Genomic DNA, 18,764 nt, shown 5'->3' with positions numbered 1-18,764 from the left:
ATAAGCTTTGCAATATAACAACTCTGTAAATGCTATATAATAATGTATGTGTTACATACCTTGGAACGTCAAAACCATGAAATTTAGGTCTTTTAACATTCTTCAGAGCAATAAAAATGGATTTCCCCAACTTAAAGCCGGAAACTTGCAGCACTTGCCGCCAATATTACTTTCTAAACAAACTCTCACAGACCAAATTCAACCTCCAGTAGCCCTTCTTCATGTTCGCCATCTTCTCAAGTTCTCCTAATCCATACCTGAAACCTCACTCTGCTGTTCGGAGGCAACCTCCAGGTAACAGAAACCTAAACTTATCTGCATTCTCAATCAAATACCGGGGCAAATGAACCGCAGATGCTGATCTCGGTATCGGAACCATCTTCCTAATCAGCTCCGTGAAGCTGTACTCCTCAGGCAACATATCAAACAGATCACCTCCTTCACAAATAATCCCCTGTATCCTTTCATGATCCAAGAAGCTCTTTCGCCGCACCCTATCAGCATGACTGTAAGCCACCATCTTAAATACAAATTCCTCGATTCTCCGAAAGCAGAAGCTGCAATGCCATCCTGCATCCGCTAGAATCACGTTACTTCGACGTGAATGCCTATACAAAACCCCCGGCCTATATACATTCGCCGTTGCACGCCAGCTGCTGAAATCCACAGGAAACTCGAAAGAATACATGTAATGCCTCAGTTCCAAGTGAAGCACTGGAGGGATTCCGTCGCACCACTGAAGAAGCTGCAAGGTGTTCGGGCTTGGAATCTCATCAGCATCTGCCATGATAATAATGTCGCCGTCGGCGATCCCGGATTGACGGATGAGAGAATTGACAGCGGAGCGAAGGATGGATTCCATTCGGAAAGGGGGTTGAGGAGATTGGGGGTTTGTGAAGGGGGCGAATCGGGCGTAGAGGAGTTTATCTTTGGCGAAATCAAAGCGATGAGTGTTAAGAAGGAAGAAGAGGGGTTTGGTGAGGCTGGTGAAGGTGGAGTTGGATTCGAGCAGGAGGAATCTATGGACGAAGGGGAGGAGGGAGCGGTAGCGGACCTCTAGGAGGTCAAGCTCGTTACTGAATAGGATGGCATCGAAGATGCGACGAGGGGAAGGGCGTAAGGACCAGCCGTGGAGGTGACAGAGAAGGGGGAGTGAGACGTTTTCTGCGTAGAAGTGGGGAAGGCGGGTGAAGGGGAGGGGAGGGGAGTCCCAAAGAGGGCGCAGTAGATATGGGAGGTGGTGGTGGTGGTGGAAGAGCAGGAGAAGAAGAGAGCTGATGGCAATGGAGGGAAGGAGGAAGAGGAGGAGGCGGGCACCGCGAGGGTGGGGAGGTCTTCGAGCCATGAGTGATGAGAATGGGGCGTGGTCCCGCTTGCTTTTGGAACCGGTTCTAAAAATCGATTAATTTTGGGGAGGAAGTTAGATTATGTGTTTTAAATACGCCACAAAATATATTTTGAGGACTCTTTGTTGTATGGAATATAAATTATGTTTAATGTGTGAAATTAAAATAATCACATTTGGACTTTTTGGATTTCTTTGTTAGTGATATAAATAACATGGGTTTGTAACTATGGTTAGCCAAACATTTAAATCTTATGAAATCATCATTTTTCAAAAAAAAAATAATCAAATTTTATTATTTGTTAAAAATTTATCACAATATTGTCGTTGATTAATGTCTTTATTTTACACAAAGATTCAACTACATGCATAGATATAAAAAACAAAAGTTATAAAAAATAATATCCCTCGTATTTTACATGAAAATTTTTTAAAGTGAAAAAAATCACTAGATTTGGCCCAACGAAATATATGCATTATACGTTTCAATTTATATAGTTTTGCTCTTTTGTCTGAGTAGAGAATGTGGGGTTACTAAATTTTGACTGAGTTATAAAGATGAGAAGAGTTGCTTGGAAATAGTAATCAGATTGTAACAAGCATCAGGGGAAAACCTCTGATGGGTGTTAGTTTTATAATATTTTCAAGAGCGTGGAGTTGACTCTTTGCTTCCATTCATGTTATTCATGCTAAAAATGAGGTCATAATTATAAATTTTTGGTAGGAAAGTTTTTATAAATTTAGCCAAAATCCTATGACTTATGATTATATTGATTAATTTGATCATGGATTGTTCTCTTAGCATTTAAGTATTGTAATAATCTCAAATTTGATTGATTTTAGGCTCATTGAATTCTGCTCATCAAGATGCTTGGTTTGATTTTAAGCATGCCACAATTGAAAATTATTCTACATTTCAATTAGTATTTAAAAACTTTTGATCATAATTCATGTGTTTTGTCCTAGCTCATTTTTGCTCGGATTGAATCTCTTTTAGTGTTATTAGATTTGTATTGTCTAGATGATTAGTTGACCTATAAAACTGTTAACATTAGAGCTTAAATGATTTTGAATTTGAAACTAAAACTCATCCTATCAAGATTTAATGTCTAGTCGTTCAAAATTTTTGTGACAAAATCAAAATAAATTTGTACGTATAAAGTGATAATTATTTCCACATAGATTCAAAATATTTAAATAAAATCATTTTTTTAGGACTTTTTAAAGTGTTTGTCTCTAGATTTTATATATATTCTAATTATGTTTAAAAAATCGTGACCATCTCTATATTCTATATTAATTCTAACTTCATTAAGTAGAGAACTAATAAAAGTTGGTCTAGGCTCTTCTTTAGTTCTCAAATTAATCTCTTTTAGTTCTTCAATTGTTGATTTTATTTCTTTTTCAAACTAGCCAGCAATAATCATACAAAATTTCATGTCATCAACCGACCCTATTGTGTCGAATCCAACACCTTCTCGAGAGTTAAATGCTCGATTTTTGTTGTTACAAAGTTATTTAAAATGGTGCAATTTATATTTCCACTATTGTTTAGGTGCAACACCACTTTGAATAAGTTTTTGAACACTCAAAAAATACCATTTAACGAGCAATTCCTTTAATTCAAAATAGATATCTTCTTCTAATTTTACATTAATCTTTAAACTAGACTAAGCAAATTGAAGTGAATTGTCATTTTATTAACGACCATCTCAAGAACAAGCATATTATTCTTCATCATATCACGAGCAAAGATTTGCATGCCCATATCTTGACCAAACCCTTACCAGTTGCCACTCATACGATTCTTACTGGCAAGTTGACAATCTCCACCGTCGATCCTCATCTTGAAGGGGGCTAATAGAGGAATGGACTTCACGAACCTTCAATCTGCTTCAAGGTCTCTTCCATTCTCTCAGTCTCACTTACCGCTAATCCTCTGCTCGGTTAGGCATTAGGTCGAAGCTGTAAAAGAGGTTTTTATATTAGATATCAATTCAATGTAATGTCTGTTTTGCCCTTTGACAATATTACAAAATTGCCACTCCTCTTCTTATATAATCACAATAGCATTATGTTAATAAGTATGTTGAATAAGATGTATTCTCAGCACTTAACTTTTTCAGGTTTCTTCTTTCATTTCATCTCCTGTTTATCTATCTTCATTTATTCAAGTAGTTGAATATATTAAAAATTGATTCTTGAATATGAAAATTTAGATGTTAGATATGTAAGGGTCCGTTTGGGGCAGCTTGTAAATGCGGCAGCGTTTAGGGTCTATCTGTTTGTTTCGCACGTCCGGACAAATTATTTTAAAATTACGTTTACTTTTTTTTTTATTACACGCAGATCGCAGGGTTATACCCGCAATCCGCGTTTTTGTTCGTCGTTTTCCACCTCTACCCCTCCCGCACGACAAAACCTAGCCTTCACCCCGAACCTTCGCTCTCCTTCGCTGTACTGAAAGTCATTCGAAGTCGTCGCTCTCCTTCACTGCGTTGAAACCCATTCAAAGCCTTCGAATCCGTTCGTTGCTCTCCGTCGCCGAAAGCCAGTCTCCCCCCTCCTACACATCCTTTGTCGCTCTCCTCCGGGCAAGGAAGGTAACCTTCGTGCTTCTCCTTCTTCCGTCCAGCGAGGAAGGTAACCTTCGTCCGATCCTACCCGAAAACCAGCGAGGATCCGAAAACCAGCGAGGAGGGTAACCTTCGTCCTTCTACTCCTTTCGTCCGATATGTCTGATCCTTCCGTCCGATTTTAGGATGTTAAAGATATATATTTTTTCGTTTATTAAAGATAGGTGTTATGCATGTAAATCCCCCTAAAATTTTATTTACAAATCCTAAATATTTATTCATTGTCAAAACTAAAACAAAATATAGATATTATTTTAATTATGTTTTGCCCAATTAATCTTCATAACTTCTTACTTTAAAAAAATTAAATAATAATAATAATAATAATAAGTAGATTTGGTTGTAATATTTGATGTTTTATTCTAAACAACTTCAGTTGATTTATGTTGCGAGTGTTTAGTTAAGAGTAGCTGACGAAATATTTGAAAAAAAGTTTGAAAACTTATGTTCAAATTTATATATCTCTGTGGATAGCTTTAGATGTTCATAAACTTGGTTATTGAAGTTATAAATTTATTGAAGTTATTATAAATTTTAAAATTAGTATAAAATATAAATTATTGATTATAATTTATGTTGCACATAATTAAAAAATGATTTTTGAAAAATTAAAATTAATAATGTCTGAACGACATTTTATCAAAAAAAAACTGCAAATCTATTATTTGCAAAACGCAAAACCAAACAGCTAAACAACTTATCCAGTACAGGGACAAGGTGGTCATTTATCCGGAATAAGCTGTTTTCCGAACGCACAAACCAAACAGCTAGCCAGCTTATTCGGATCAGTAGATTATCGTGATCAGCTGGTTATCAGCAGAAGCTGTATAAACTGCAGCTGCCTTAAACAAACCCTAAATAAGAATTGTGTGATATATATATATATATATATATGTAAATATCTAAATGCATTTTAATATGAAGATTCAGATGTTAGACATATAAATACATAGGAATTATCTGGTAAGCATGTAAATACCTTTATGTAGAATGGGGTTTGACGCTCCGAAAAACTATTACATCAAAACTCCGCATGCAGAGCTATTTACAGAGTCTAATCTCGTACTGATACATGGAAGACTAACTCACTTACATAAAAAATAAAAATAAAAAAATTTAATGCGTGACTCAGCTTGACCGATGCGTTACAGAGCTAAAGCAAATATTTTTTTGCATTATTTATCATTGCCGCCGTGTTATATGATTATTCCCTCATGTTATTCTGAATAACACATAAATAACACATAAATAACACATTAAATAACAAAATAATAACTAAAAAAATATTCAGAATAACTCGAGGGAATATTTTTATAACACAAAATATTCCTAAACCCTCAATAACATATTAAATAACTATAAGTTATTAATAAAAATAAATTGTGACATCTAAATAAATTTTTTTTTGTTTCATAACACACAAATAACAAACCAATAACACATAATAACACAATTATACACAACTTAGCCCGCGGTATAACACGTGGGGAATATTCTCTGTGTGTTATGTCGCGAGTTAAAACGTCGCCCCACGTGTTATACAACCGCCCTATAACACTCTCATAGCTCACGGTATAACACGTATGAAATATTCTCCACGTGTTATACCGCGGGCTAAGAAGTGTATAATTGTGTTATTATGTGTGTTATTATCTGTTATTAATATGTTATTATGTGTTATTATGTGTTATTGAGTGGAGAATATTCATATACTCTCAATAATACATTAATAACACACGAATAAAAAAAAATATTCACAATAATAATGAGTCGAAATATTTTTATCTCTCTAGAACGCATCGGTCATTATTTTTTTACGGAGTCCTAATAATTTTTCCAGCCGCTCCCGCGTTTCATCCATCAAACATCTCCTCGTCGCCGGCGAACTTCCCTCAGCTGCCATCGTCTCTGCCAAGCGCATCCAGCTTACATCCACCAATCTTTCCGTCGTGATCGACCATCTTTATCGCTCCCCGTGTTCTCACTTTCTGTTTTCCCTTAAGCCCTAAACGCTTTCCCGACCACCTTTTCACTCGCATTTGGAAGCAGGCAGAACACATAAAACCCAATAGTCTCGTTATGATTCCATTCACTGAAGCGAGAGAGCAGAAACACGATGGATTTCGCTGCGTCAACTGTGGTCGGAGGGTTGGCAGATTGTTCATGCAGTATTCTCCGGGAAACATCCGTCTAATGAAATGCGTAAGCGACGCCGCATTATGAATTTTGCCAAGCATGCTCCAACTCACTCGATATTTATTTCAATCATTGTTTTACTCCCTCCTGTTATCAGGATAATTGCAAGGCGGTCGCTGATCCGTATATCGAGTGTGAATTCATGGTAAGTAGATCCCAACACTTTTTGCGGAGCATTTGATTTTAACGCAACTTTATATGGAAAACACGAAAGGGCAAACTGATATCATGGATTAAGTTGCCTAAACGGCGGATCATGTTTGTGGCTTCTTTCTCACAGTATCTCACCCGAAAGATTCAAATTCATTGTCAAATAGTTCAAAACACTTGGTATGATTTTCTTGCAATAGATAACTAAATTGAATATAATACCTGCATTGATTTTTCCATTTGAGCATCATAGCAGGTTGCTGGCATGTGATTAAGTTATTGAGATGGCACCAATGGAGTTACATGCTGTTGAGTTTATGGATGTGGTTTTGATTTTGTTACTTATTGATGTCTCTGGTATAAATTCATGAATACCCACGCATCAAGTCATTAACTCTATATCTGCTGTATGGTGTCACTTCTACAAAGTTTACAATTTATGCCTAGCATATATTTTGAAGAAACTGGCATATCCATATGGTAATAAATAGTGTTACAGCAGATATTGCTATTCTTGTTCCAAAAGCTTAATTGTCTTGCTATTCTAAAGACAAGATTTACGGCAACGGAATTATTAAACTGAGAACACTAACTAAAACTAATGTTTTACTTTTTCCAGAAGCACAATTATACAATTACATTACAGTGGGATACTTATAATATTATTATAGTTCTTATAAATAAATATATAATAGAGAAACGTTTTGTTATATACTTCCACTAATTATGATGCTATTACAACTGTTATGCAATTGATCAGTTCATATGGATACCCATCCAACACAACACAGTTTGATGAAATGATCTTGCATGATGGTATTGGATTTATAGATGTTCCCTTGTCACTGGTCTTATAGTCTCAGCACCAATGAAAAATCAGGACACCCGCGTTAATATACTTAAGATGATTAATGTAAAAAAGAGATGCATGATACATTAGGAGAAATTTAAGGAGGAAATTGTAAGAATAGCAAAGACGATAAACAATAATTATAACTCATATCGTTGTCATTGGGGTGAGAGTACAAGGATATTTGTTTGTTAGAATAAGCATTAAATTTTTATATGAAATCATAATCAAGTACGGATACAGTTATAACCCCAATGTGATAGCAAAAGAATTCAAACCAAGATTTGAATGGCTTGTCTTAAAAGGGCATAGTTTATTGGAGAGGTGAGAGAGGATCCAATCTGCCGGAAACCACAAAGGCACAAACAATGTACAAAATAAAGTGATCATTGCGTGTCATTCTTAAGAAATGAATTGGAAGATCTAGTCATTTGATCTTATTGTTATCATTGCACACACTGTTGGAAGAAGTCTCGTGATTTGTGACACTGCATCTAGAAAACTTCCATCTAAAAGCTCTTGTTTGTGTTGATGCCTCGAAAAAACCTTGAGAGCCTTCCAACTGTTTAAACACTTGAGGCGCAACCAATGGGGAACTTATATACTAGCAGCTCAATATACCTTAAAATTGAGAAAGCTTGTTTCCTTAATCTTTGGCTGTCGAAAAAATTCTACAAATAATTGGTAGCATGCCCGCAACAATTTTCTTCCTTAAAATTCATCACAAAGAAATATTATTCGGCATATAATCTTTTGTAATCATGCATTTCAATCCACTTGAAATCTATACATGGAGATAAGATTTAATTCCATACTTATTTTGATCCAATTCAACACATGTTGCACATGACAGACATAGCTGCTCATGAATTACTTGCACTCATCTATATGCTTCTACTCATTATATAGAGAAGTATTGGTAAGTTATTTGCTTATTTAGATATATCCCAATGAGGTAGAAAATAATTATATTGTAAACCATGAATATTCACACTTGTACTAATTAATTATGTCTTATTTTAGTCATAATTTACATTTAATAGTCGATATAGTAAGAATTGCCTATTTTAGTGCATATCATATCAATATATCTCCTCAAATTAATCTTTATTTGTCAAGGAGCATCAATTTGCTGGCAAAAAAAAAAAGATTTATTTTTCACCTAATTGCCTTCATAAATATGCGTATGATTTAAATATTTGTAGAGTCATTAGGAAGATGAATTATATGAGTGTCGAAAGTTTCTCAAATCGAGTGACAGTTAACTTTAATGTAATTTTTTTTGCTAATGAGAAATTTGATTGATAGTGATTTTGATTGCGGTGATATTGTTTGCATGTAGAGGAGTGTGATTATTTTGAGTAAAATCAAGTTTAGATAAAATTTTACGATGCTAGATAATTTTTGAATTTGTTGAATATATCAAGTGGTATTTGAACTATATAGAAGATTTTTTAACACATGTGGCTTTTACTTCTCTATGAGATCAATTAATCACAAAAAACGTTCATCAACATTTAATTGATTGCCGAGTATTAAAATACCCTACTGAACATCTAATTGAAATGTTTGGGTGACTAAAGATTAATGATAAAGACTTGCTAATTTTAAGATGGTGTGCTTTTGCTTTAGGTGATGAGGAAAAATACAAAAAAAAAAAAAAAAAAAAAAAAAAAATAAAAAAACTAAAGGTGAACAACTATTTCCCTTAAATCAAAGCAAAAGCACGCCACTATAAAATCAGGAGGTCCTTCTCCTTAATTTTTAGCCACCCAAATATTTCACAAGAAATTTGAGAGATATTGCTAATCGCTTCAATTCTGCAACAGGTTTTGTTCATAAAATCATCATGAAAGAATATTCATTGACCTATAATCATTTGCAATAGTATGCATGACAGCCCACATGAAACCTGCATGGAGTTAAAAATAGATCCCATGATTATTTGCAAATGTTTTTTGGATATTGAAGAAGTTTAATCTTTAATAATTTTTTACTTTTCTTCTACCATAATTCGATAAGTTAACATAAACAACATTCATCATATTTTTTGATAAGGAGAGTTCTGCTTGCTAAGCATCTTGCCTTTTCACTTATTAATAAATTCTCTGTGAGTCATCTTAGAATGGAGGCAATTTGAAACTTGTTGTGAGATTTATAGTTAATAGGTGACTAGTAAGCTAGGCTCATCAATCCTCAACATGTTATTATAAGGCATTCTTTGGAAGCGTATTACGTTAAACTTCTCTCAAGATGCTTATGTAATATCTATAGACTCTTGATTCATCTGTTAAAATGGTTAATCCTATTTTGATTGCTCTTAAGAGATATCTGTCACTTTTGTTTGGGTCTTATTTTCATATTTTTATATGCACTTTTTCAACCAATCTATCTTATTCACCTTGAGTTTTATTTTTAGAAAGCCTTTATAAGTGGATGCTAAATTTGTTTTATTAGGCCCTTTGTGGCTAGGGTATTGATGTAATATAAGTGGCCTCTTGATCCATATGTTAAAATGACTCCTATTTTGATTGCCCCCCCTATAACTCTTGTTTGGGTCTTATTTTCATAAATTTATTCGCACTTTTTCACCCAATCTATCTTATTCACCTTGATTTCTATTTTTAGAAAGCCTTTATTGGTGGATACTATGAAAACTTGTTTTATTAGGCTCTTTGTAGTTAGAGTCTTGGTGGAATTGGAAGACATTATAACCCTTTTTTCACACAGAGGTTTAGATTAGGTCTGCTTTACCTGGATTTTGGCAGAGGCAAAATTTGAAAACATGACATCATATTGTTCCTTTTTTCATACCTTTGGTATAAATGCTTTGAATTTTTTAAGCTATTCTCGAGATGAAGAATACTAAAATTTAGGCACGCAATCTCCACAAGTTGCTCATAATTATCCTCCTATTCCCTTGATAAAAGATTCTCCTCACTGCTTGAGGATTGTTACCAAAACTTGGAGCTAGAATCTATTTCTCATATACTGATAATGACTGATGTTTCTGTCTTTGCTGGCCCTGGTTGTTACTTCAACGACCGTTGATATTATTATAGATAAAATTCTGCTAGTTTTTGAAATGCATCAAATTTATCCTATTTGTTAACATAATGGTTATTATTTCTCATAATAAATTTTTAATTCTAATTGGAGCATTTATAATGCTAACTTTCGTATGGATAAGAGATTTCGCGTTCTTCATATCAAAAGGGGCGTGAATCAGAAGAAAATTCTTTGTCACTCACCTTTTTTCATTAGACTTTAAGCTAGATAATCTAAATGAATACTATGCATTCTTTTTCATGCTGTGTTATTTTTCTTTTTGCCATAGCATTACTTTGTAAATGCCCTTGTATCTTCATAGCATTATCTAGTTTAAAAAAGATCCCATGATTTGATTCAATAGAAGTTACAACTAAGGTTGGAAGCAATATTTAATCAAATTATTAATATTTTTTTGTGATATGTGTTAACTATTAAGGGCTATTTGAGCTGTGTCGTTATTGGTAGATTAGTTTCCCATGCTCCTCTTTAAGTATGATATTCAAAAGGTGCATCTCATATCTACATTATTCTAATTCAAGCCTTATCCTTTTTGTACCCTATTTTCTTTTCATTTTACTTTAAAAAAGCAATTAAGCGCAAAGCAATCATTATTATTGTGTAACTCCTATTCTTTTTGTGCTTTGCATTCCTTTTAATTTTAGCGGGCCGTTTTCTATCCTCTCTGCATGATAAGTACATTATCTTTTGGATCCTTACCGCTTTAAACTAGCTTGATCCAAATCCAAGGTAGAATTTTCTCCAAAAGCCTCAGGACTCATCCTGAAGTTTTCAACACCTATTTCTTGACTCACCTGTGAGTTAAGAAGACTTGGTCAACCCAATTTGAATAAATCAATTTATAGGGATCTACTATTTATAATTCATTATTTTCTTCAGAAAATTGATTTTCAATTAGCTTAGAGACTCTATAGGTTATCAAGAATCGTCTTTTAATGAATTCCAAAACTGTGAGCCCATAGTCTATCATGTTTGATCATGTGACCCATTTTGGCTTAATAAATGTTTTAGTAAAATCGACCAAACAAATTCAACCAAATTTTGGTTTTAAATGAAAAATTGGACCTTAAGAATGATTTGACTTTCCTTGTGTATAATAGAACAATGCAGATATCATCCTTTTGAGAGCTGATTGATTGCCTCCTCTTCTCTCTCTCTCATTTTGTCATTGCCTTTTCACTTTTATATAAGGGGCAGATCAATTGAGAGAAAGATTGGGTGTCTTTTTTTACATTGCACTTACCCTTTTGAGAGCATTTTGCTCACCTTCTTTTACCTATGCAATTTTGCCAAATATAGCACTTGCTCAAAGCATCTGAAACACATGAGTCGGAACAGTGCATTAGCATACTTCAGAAGATGGATTGCTTATTGTTCTTGTTAATGTGGAGATCGATATAAAACCACCCTGCTGAAATATTAGGACATACTTGAACTTGATGGAATAAGTGAGTATTTTAAATAAACCATAGGTTTGTTTTAAATTAATCAGTCATTTAACAGAAATGTGCTATTATAGAGTTTTTGAGCTTGATAAACTTGATGCTTAATCTGGTTGTATTATGGTTGTTTAACATGATGGATATATTATGGCTCATTCAACACTTCAATAAATTATTTTTATTGGTCTTCACGCCAATGGAAAGAATTTATACACACTTGTTCATCTTTGCGGCCTTTTCTATAGTCTATTATTACCTTTACTCATATGTTTGTAAATTACATTTGTTGCAAGTATGACCAAGTCCCAAAAGCAAAGTTTGTTATCTTAAAAAAAAGGGTATACATAATGCAAATGCATTATTTAGAGGAGGTTTTGATGCATTGAGTATCACTCTGTATGGTAAAGAGTTTAGTTAGCCACTGGCTTTGGTTTCACTGTTTTCATTTCAGCGTCTTTATCTTCTAACATTAGTATTTTCTCATTTCTTAGTTGTTTTACAATAATAACGCAGACAATATTTTTTATTGATTGAACACATTTCAATTGTCTAGATTATTTTTATTGATCTGATACTGCACAAGCCTAAAGCATTCCGGCATCTACTGTACAATGTGCTGAATTTGGAGAAGACTGACTTCAAGGTAATTCAAAGACGTTAGTAATAAATTTAACCGAAATGTCTTCTGATCATTTAATAAATTATGGAAAGAGTGGCCCACCAGTTTTTCATGTCTTACATTATGTAATGTACATGTTTAACTTGATGTTGTTTCGACCAGTGCTAATATATGTCAAGTTTGGATTTTTTGTCTCTTAAAATGGTAGTTGGATTTGTATCTATTTATTTTGTCTTTTTATGCAGGATAGTTTTTTAGGATTGTTAATCATGATGCACTGATTGTACTTGTTGGTATAGTTTGTCATGAATTTAGTTGGTGAAATTTATAAAAAGAATCTTTTGCCTCACCTTAAACGAAATTCAATCAAAATTTATAACTAAAAACATCCATGCGAGGCACTTGCTGGGTGCTATGGTTGTCCTTTCCTGTGCTTGCTCTCGTCTCAAAAATATCCAAAACAAACTTCGAAGGATTCAACTTTCCTGAAATGCACCACCGCTATGTAGCAGACCACACCTAGTGCTATGTATAGAGGGTTTACCCATACAATGATTTAACACCACTTCAAAAGTCTTTTCATAAATCTTGAATCAATTATTATTGAACATAATCACTACTGTACATAAATCCAGTCTACTATATATATATATATATATTAAGATCATATGAAACCATATATGAAACCATCATTCCATATGCACAGATAAGATCCTTACAAACTGTAAAGTTACATCAAAATAAGGCACATGTTTATTTACTTTTGTCCTTGCTACAATCAGACATACGTGTATGTGCGTGTGTGTGTGTGAGAGAGAGAGAGAGGGTGCGCGTGCTATGGAGTGAACAAAAAACACAGCAAGTAAGATGGACAATATGCATTATTATTCATCTAAAATGTATGTAATGGCAATTTAAATAATTGTAATTTGACTTATGCCAAGTTTTTGATGCATAATGAAGTCATACAATTATTGTATTATTGCATTATATTATGCTGTTGATTGTAACAAATCATGTTTGGAACAATCACAATATTTGAAGATATATAATTAATTATGTTATCTCTTCTAACATAAATTAATTGATATCATTTATTGTTTATTTTCATTCTTGACATTCATGAACATGAAGATTTAACAATGTGGAAGTATGTACCACAGTATAACTTATCATTCTTTATATACTATCACAAGTGGTAATCCCTATCAATTGCCATAATCATTGTATTTCTTCCTATTGGATGTACAATTGCCAAACTCAGTGGTGCCTACTTCTAATTTATATCATCATTTTTACAATCAATTAGGGGGCCAACTACCTACTCTCTTGTATTATCACCATGACAAATCACCAACTTGCCCTCTTGTAAAGACCTTTACTGGTTCTTCCAATTATGATTTGATTTGGTACCTTTTCATATCGTGAAGATATGCATACCTGCCTTTGTATGCATGCCACTTTTCCATATACTTCACATATTTATAGATCATTTTATGTAATCATAAACATTCATAATTTATATGCTTTAACATCATGCACATAAACATATGAATATGTAGAAAATAATAGTGTCTTATGGCTTATTAATACAAATCCTTAACCTTGTAAGCTTTAAATAAATCATTACATACACTTTCTCTTACACATCAAAATAATAAATTTCATATTTAATGTCAATGAAACCATTTATGAAAATCTCTGATATGTGGTGTATGAAAATTTGGAATGAAATCATGAATTACATACTAATGAAATTAATTCTTATGCAATTTTTCACGTTTCTTTCTTTCAAATACTCAAATAAGCATTCATACATCATTGCTTGAAAAATGCCCATGATACTCTATGTAATTAATCATATAGAATTTAAGAATAATCCTATTAATCATCTATCACATAATTTGTGAACATGAAATTAATTTTATCATCTTAATTAGAATATTAGTGCAGTTACGTAATTCTCCAAAACATTTATGCATAAATCCTAAAGTCTTAACTAAAGTTTTAGTAAAGAAATTTTTTTCTGGTCATTTAAAATACCAATTATGGTAAATTCGAATAAAATAAGAAATCTTGCAAATGCCAAATATAAATATCTGAGTGGAAATTACCTTAAAGGAAAGAAGTCACCCAGGAGAAGATAATTCATTACCCGTGTTAGTACAAGCATATCTTTTTCCAAAATTTGTCTATTGCGCTTGCATTGTGCTCAAATGTATCTCTCATGCCACAATCATACATAATATGGAAAGAAGTTTGTTGATCAATAGTTGAATAAACCTTTCTTTACTAAATAAGTATATGTGGTTGAGACAATATGCCAAATTTGATTCAAGTATATCCAAAATGTATTTCTTTGTTATCTGTGGATAAGTATTGAAGCCAGAAGATGCCATGCATAAGTTGGAACAACTTGTAATCTAATGATTCTAGAAAGTTCAAAAGTGGCATAGGGGGAACAACACAAAAACTTTTTGTAATAAAAATCTTATGCCTCAAGGAGCACATGGCTGTAGTCCTGCACCACTTCATCTTCAATAAATCATTGAAAAATAAATGTTAACCTAACTACTATAGTGTTCTAATAACTCTCTCAATCTATATAGGCATCTTATCTAAATATAGCCTTTGTGAGCGGACTAACTCACATCCTCTTCTTAATAGAAATTATTTAACTCACATAGTTAGAAATTGCATAGGCTTTAGGAGCCTCAACGGCTATTGTACCACATCAATTTTAATTGTTAGTATTTCATTGAAAAGGATTGTTATCCAAATCATTGCAATATTATTTCAACTCCCTAAATTTTATATCCATCTCACATGAATGCTACATTTAAGTATTTATTTTCTAGTTAATTTCACTTTTAGTTAAAATTTTTGAATGATTCTATAATATAATTCATTTTATCGTTCATTATGGCATTACAAAATAAATTCTTCCATTGAACCCTTATTTGATAAATTCCTAAAATAGCACTCCTATCTTTTCTTAATTTCTTTATCTTAAACTAAGATGCCTTTTCTTCTTTTCAAATGCATCTAACTTGATTAATATCTCTAGGTCTTTCATCTTAGTCATATATATCTCATTTTTCATTCCTTAGAATTACGCCTTCTAATAATTATCAAAAGTTATAGCTTCTACTTCTCTTACAAAACTCTTTGCAACTTCAAGTTTGCTTATCATCATCCAAAGCCTGGTTATAAATTAATAATAATAAGCCATTTTAGGAATACATAGAATGGGAACTGCCGATATTGACTCAACATCTGTGATGGTCGGTTTTTGTCATCTCACTATGAATGTTGACGCTGGATCCTCTCTCAAGTCAATGAGGCATGTTTTTTCATACTTTTTGTTTGCAGAGTTTTGTTTTTGTGTTTCACGGCATTGTAGGCCATATATGGCTCTCTTCTAAAACCATCATTGTCACTAGATCAATGCAGTGCGCTATCCTTTACAAGCATACTGATTTTGATGCTCAAATTTTCTTCCCTGCATTTCTTTAGATTTTCTCATCTGTTATTGTTGTTTTTTATGTCCAATGGCTACACATGAATTCATTTTTTTTCTCATTTGTCTTAATTTTCTTTTGTAGGCCATAGCCTTGAAATTAGCCCTTATGTACTTCATTTTAGATGCATGTATCCTTTCAGTCTATCTCTGAAGATAATATAAATTTTGCATTCAATGCCTCTCATTTTGAATTGAGGTGACTTAACAAGTCAAGACAGAGTGTCACTTTCTGTAGGAAGTAAAGGTACCCGGGTCTCGTCAAGGAGTGGTTTGGAGTTTGCCTGGACATGCTTAAAGGTATATTTTAGTGAAATGAAAATGACTCAACTTCTAGTGTTTTTATTGCCCCTTGAATTTGGGGCATCTTATTTCATCTGAATATTCTATTGAGATGTTCTAAATTACAGGTATTGCTGAATGTTCTACTTGGAAATCTTATGCTTGTATCTGTTTTGTGGATTGGGATAAGGATTCTGCTCAATTTGAATTATCATATATGCAGGTCTTTTTCAATACTTTAAAAGTTGCATCATGACCTTGTTATATTTCGGTTCACTATGCTAGTTTGCATCTGCTTTCATTTATTTCCGGCATATTTGTGATGATTTAGTTAAGAAACTCAGTCACTTAGTTTCTAGTTATTTTAGATTAGCCTACCATTTCTCCTTGCATTTTAACATTAATCCTGTCACCCAATTTACTCTGTTTTTCTCTCTACTTGACTCTCTTTGAACCTAGTATATACTTACGTCTTTTATAAATGATTTCTTAAATAGTTCTTTAGAAAATTGACTTCCTTGTGGTAGCTTTGTCCACCAAACTTGTAGATGTTGATGAGTAGGGAGAAGGGGACGTGGATATATATTTAGCAACTACATGTTGTAATGACTTACATTATTTATGGAATTTATTTGAATTCTTACATAATTTTATGTGATTAAGCCTGTAATTCTCACCGAAGTGAATTATTTTTTATTTTAATATCTTAATAGGTACAGAGAAATCCTTTTGGCGGTTCTTGTTTCAAGCTACTTTAAGATGTTCCTCTTAGCCATGATGGTATATGCAATTCCTGACACGTTTTAGTTTACTCTAGAAGAAAACATTTCATCATTCCTTATAATTATGAGGCTATCAATTATTACCTCTGGAGCCTTTTTCTCATCTCTTCCTAGCACAGGTCTGGGATTTTCCTTCTGCTTCTATTTTCATCGTGGACATCTTTGTTCTATCTTTGAACACGGTCGCTTTAAGAGGTTTGAGCTTGGTTCTTGTGAATTTTGATTCTTTAGTGCATTTATCTAAATTTCCAATAGAATCATATTCTTGAGGGAAATATGCATACACAGCACTCAGTTCTCATTTATTTACATATCTCACACCTAAACTTTCATATTTGCATACATAGTACTTTGCTGCTTTCAGCCCATGCATGAAAAATGTGTATTTCACTCTTAAAAGTGGTAATAGTGCTGTTAAAGATTTTAATTCGAGTGCTATGCGTGTAAATATGAAATTTTAGGTATAAGATATATAAATACATAAGAAATGTGTGCGATGGATGTAAATGCTCCTTTTCTTTGTAGAATATAAAATGACCATGTGCCATGCTTAAAGCTCCATCGACATGGGATCTAGGGATGGGTTGACATCCATTCTCTTTTGTGGAATCTAAACCATATTACCAATCACTTTGTCTTGCGTTCATTGGCATATGCATTACTTTAGCTGAAATCCTGTTTCCAAATTTTATTTTTCAGTTTTAACACAATTGGGGACCACTGCATGCTTTCTGCTCTGCTTCAGTTCCCATGGTGCCAAATTTATAGCTTCAGACTGGCTGCTCCTTTTGTAGGTTTTTAGGCACTTGCAATTTGCTTCATGTTTATGGACTGTTTTTATTCTGCCTTCTATTTGTATCCGTTTTTGTTATCATTTTATGTGACATTGCTGTTTGTTAAATTACTTGCATTGCTATGACTTATCTTCGCCATCTTGAGTGATATGCAGCTGGTAAGTTGGTTTCTGTATAAGTAATACAATTATACCGTAGAAACAAGATCCTGGCTCATCTTCACCTTTCTGTCAAAGTTAAAGCATTCCTGTGCCTCTGTTTCTTAGACCTTTTAATTTGTTCATGAACAATTTACCCTTTTTAGAATGATTTGGAAGGCTTATCACAGCCTTACCCACTATACACCATTGACTGTCAAAATGAAGGGGAAAGAGAAATAAAAAAATAAATTATATTATTAAAATCAAATTAATTAACTTAAACAATTATTTCTCCCACATCTTCTCTTGAGAAAATATTGGATACCGACCACCGGCGACCACGTCGCCATACATGACATGTCATCGGCGGGGGACATGGCCGTCGGTGGTCGGCCGTCTAGAGTCCGGATAAAATATTTCTTAGAGCCAGCTCAAAGTAATAATTGTTCTCTCATTCATGGCTAGTTACAAATAGATGAACATACCCATTTTCCCATTCGATTCACATTGTTTCCTGTCATTCCACACTCCTCTTTCTGTTGAATTGAAATAGCAACAAGCGAAGGCTCGATTCCTCTCTTGCAATCAATTCCTCATAGTTCTTCTCCACTGTCTCCACTATTCTCTCTATACTTCGTTCATTTTCCTGTTTGTAATCCACATGCGGACAAGTTAAATCTCTTACTCTATTGCCTCAACATTTCTTCTTTATTATTTGCACTGTCTGTGTTTTGTCTATTCGAAACCACAAGCCTTTCTCCACTTAAGAGGCTGCCCCAGCTGACTGACTATTTATTTTTTGTAGTTTGAAAACAGTCGTGTAACAACTGTTTTTGGACAAATGATATTTCTGTACTTGTATAGTAATGTTATTTGTAACATAACTGTTATAACAATATATTTGATACTTGAGAAACAAAAAATTCACTTCAATACAAA

The 18,764-nt window shown here is 33.4% G+C and overlaps 2 protein-coding genes across 7 annotated transcripts in view; one reads left to right on the top strand and one right to left on the bottom strand.

Moving 5' to 3' along the window:
* On the bottom strand, nt 1-1,506 carry LOC110031049 (beta-1,4-mannosyl-glycoprotein 4-beta-N-acetylglucosaminyltransferase). The gene has a single exon (XM_020734085.1). The coding sequence runs from the start codon at nt 1,343-1,345 to the stop codon at nt 266-268; it is 1,080 nt and encodes a 359-aa protein (XP_020589744.1). The 5' UTR covers nt 1,346-1,506; the 3' UTR covers nt 1-265.
* Nucleotides 1,507-5,789: 4,283 nt separating this feature from the next.
* LOC110029407 (protein arv1 homolog) overlaps nt 5,790-18,764 on the top strand; it is a 39,574-nt gene continuing 26,599 nt past the window's right edge. For 5 of the 6 annotated variants that reach the window (XM_020731710.1, XM_020731703.1, XM_020731696.1 and 2 more), the window contains exons 1-9: nt 5,790-6,183; nt 6,275-6,322; nt 12,242-12,331; nt 15,913-15,958; nt 16,045-16,127; nt 16,238-16,332; nt 16,823-16,889; nt 17,011-17,086; nt 17,591-17,681. In XM_020731710.1, the coding sequence (XP_020587369.1) occupies nt 6,061-6,183; nt 6,275-6,322; nt 12,242-12,331; nt 15,913-15,958; nt 16,045-16,127; nt 16,238-16,332; nt 16,823-16,889; nt 17,011-17,086; nt 17,591-17,681 (719 nt within the window). In that variant the 5' untranslated portion in view covers nt 5,790-6,060. Of the gene's footprint in view, nt 6,184-6,274; nt 6,323-12,241; nt 12,332-15,912; nt 15,959-16,044; nt 16,128-16,237; nt 16,333-16,822; nt 16,890-17,010; nt 17,087-17,590; nt 17,793-18,764 lie in introns of those variants that run through there. The other variant, XM_020731728.1, reaches the window with a different exon arrangement.

Source organism: Phalaenopsis equestris, unplaced genomic scaffold (assembly GCF_001263595.1).
Source record: "Phalaenopsis equestris unplaced genomic scaffold, ASM126359v1 Scaffold000002, whole genome shotgun sequence".
NCBI classification, from domain to species: Eukaryota; Viridiplantae; Streptophyta; class Magnoliopsida; order Asparagales; family Orchidaceae; genus Phalaenopsis; species Phalaenopsis equestris.
Note: the sequence above shows the minus strand (reverse complement) of the source record. Positions and strands in the feature narration are given on the sequence as shown.